Source organism: Microtus ochrogaster, linkage group LG10 (assembly GCF_000317375.1).
Source record: "Microtus ochrogaster isolate Prairie Vole_2 linkage group LG10, MicOch1.0, whole genome shotgun sequence".
NCBI lineage: Eukaryota > Metazoa > Chordata > Mammalia > Rodentia > Cricetidae > Microtus > Microtus ochrogaster.
This window is the reverse complement of record NC_022035.1, coordinates 12999498-13000358: the sequence shown is the minus strand read 5'-3', so window position 1 is coordinate 13000358 and position 861 is coordinate 12999498. Positions and strand designations below refer to the sequence as shown.

At 33.6% G+C, this 861-nt stretch overlaps 1 protein-coding gene across 1 annotated transcript in view; it reads right to left on the bottom strand.

Moving 5' to 3' along the window:
- Nucleotides 1-861, bottom strand: part of Cftr (cystic fibrosis transmembrane conductance regulator) — a 142348-nt gene that overhangs the window by 115680 nt on the left and 25807 nt on the right. The window contains exon 2 of the mRNA XM_026787509.1: nt 292-402. Coding sequence (XP_026643310.1) covers nt 292-402 — 111 coding nt within the window. The remainder of the gene's footprint in view (nt 1-291; nt 403-861) is intronic.

Below are 861 nucleotides of genomic sequence, written 5' to 3'. Positions count from 1 at the left end.
AAATCAAGACAACTTTAAGATACCATCTTACACCTGTCAGAATGGCTAAAATGAAAAACACCAATGATAGCCTTTGCTGGAGAGGGTGTGAAGAAGCCATTTCTTAAGAAAATGATTATTTTTCATTCATGTTTTAATACTTGAGTAGGTCAAGATTCAACAAGAGTATAAGATGCTCTCATTTTAAATGTGCCATTTTAAAATTAAACTTCTAATATGCCAGTTTTCTGTTCTCAAAAAGGCATGAAGAATGTCTTTCTTCTGCTAATAAAGTCATGGATAAGATCATACCTTTCTAGCTGTTCAGACAGATGGTCAGCTGAATCAGAAGAAGGAGCTTGGTATATGTCTGATAACTCCAAGCGCTGTCTATACCCTTTTCTCAAAATTGGCGTGGTCCAGCTAAAAGAGAAGATGGCAGACAGATATTCAGTTATTAAGTCTTCATTACAGACATGATTCTGGTACCAACTGTCATGCAGAAAATATAGTATATATATGGAAATATGAAAGTGAAGTAAAAGAAGTTACATAAATACAATAATATTCATATCGTACTTGATATACCCATATAAACATCAGCACCTCTGAACTAAGGCTTCTTTTTTAACAGGTGAGGATCCTAATATAGTTTAATCTTTCATGATAAGAAAACAGACTGAGGAACACAAGACAGACAATAAATATTCTTAATTTTGTCAATGTAACCTAGGACATTTAGCAATGAGTTAGCTATTAAAGAACTGAGTATAAAGATAGACAGTGAAACCCCGCAACCGACAAAGGTCTGATCTCCAAAATATATAGAGAACTCAGGAAACTAGACTTTAAAATGCTAATTAACCCAATTAAAAAATGGGG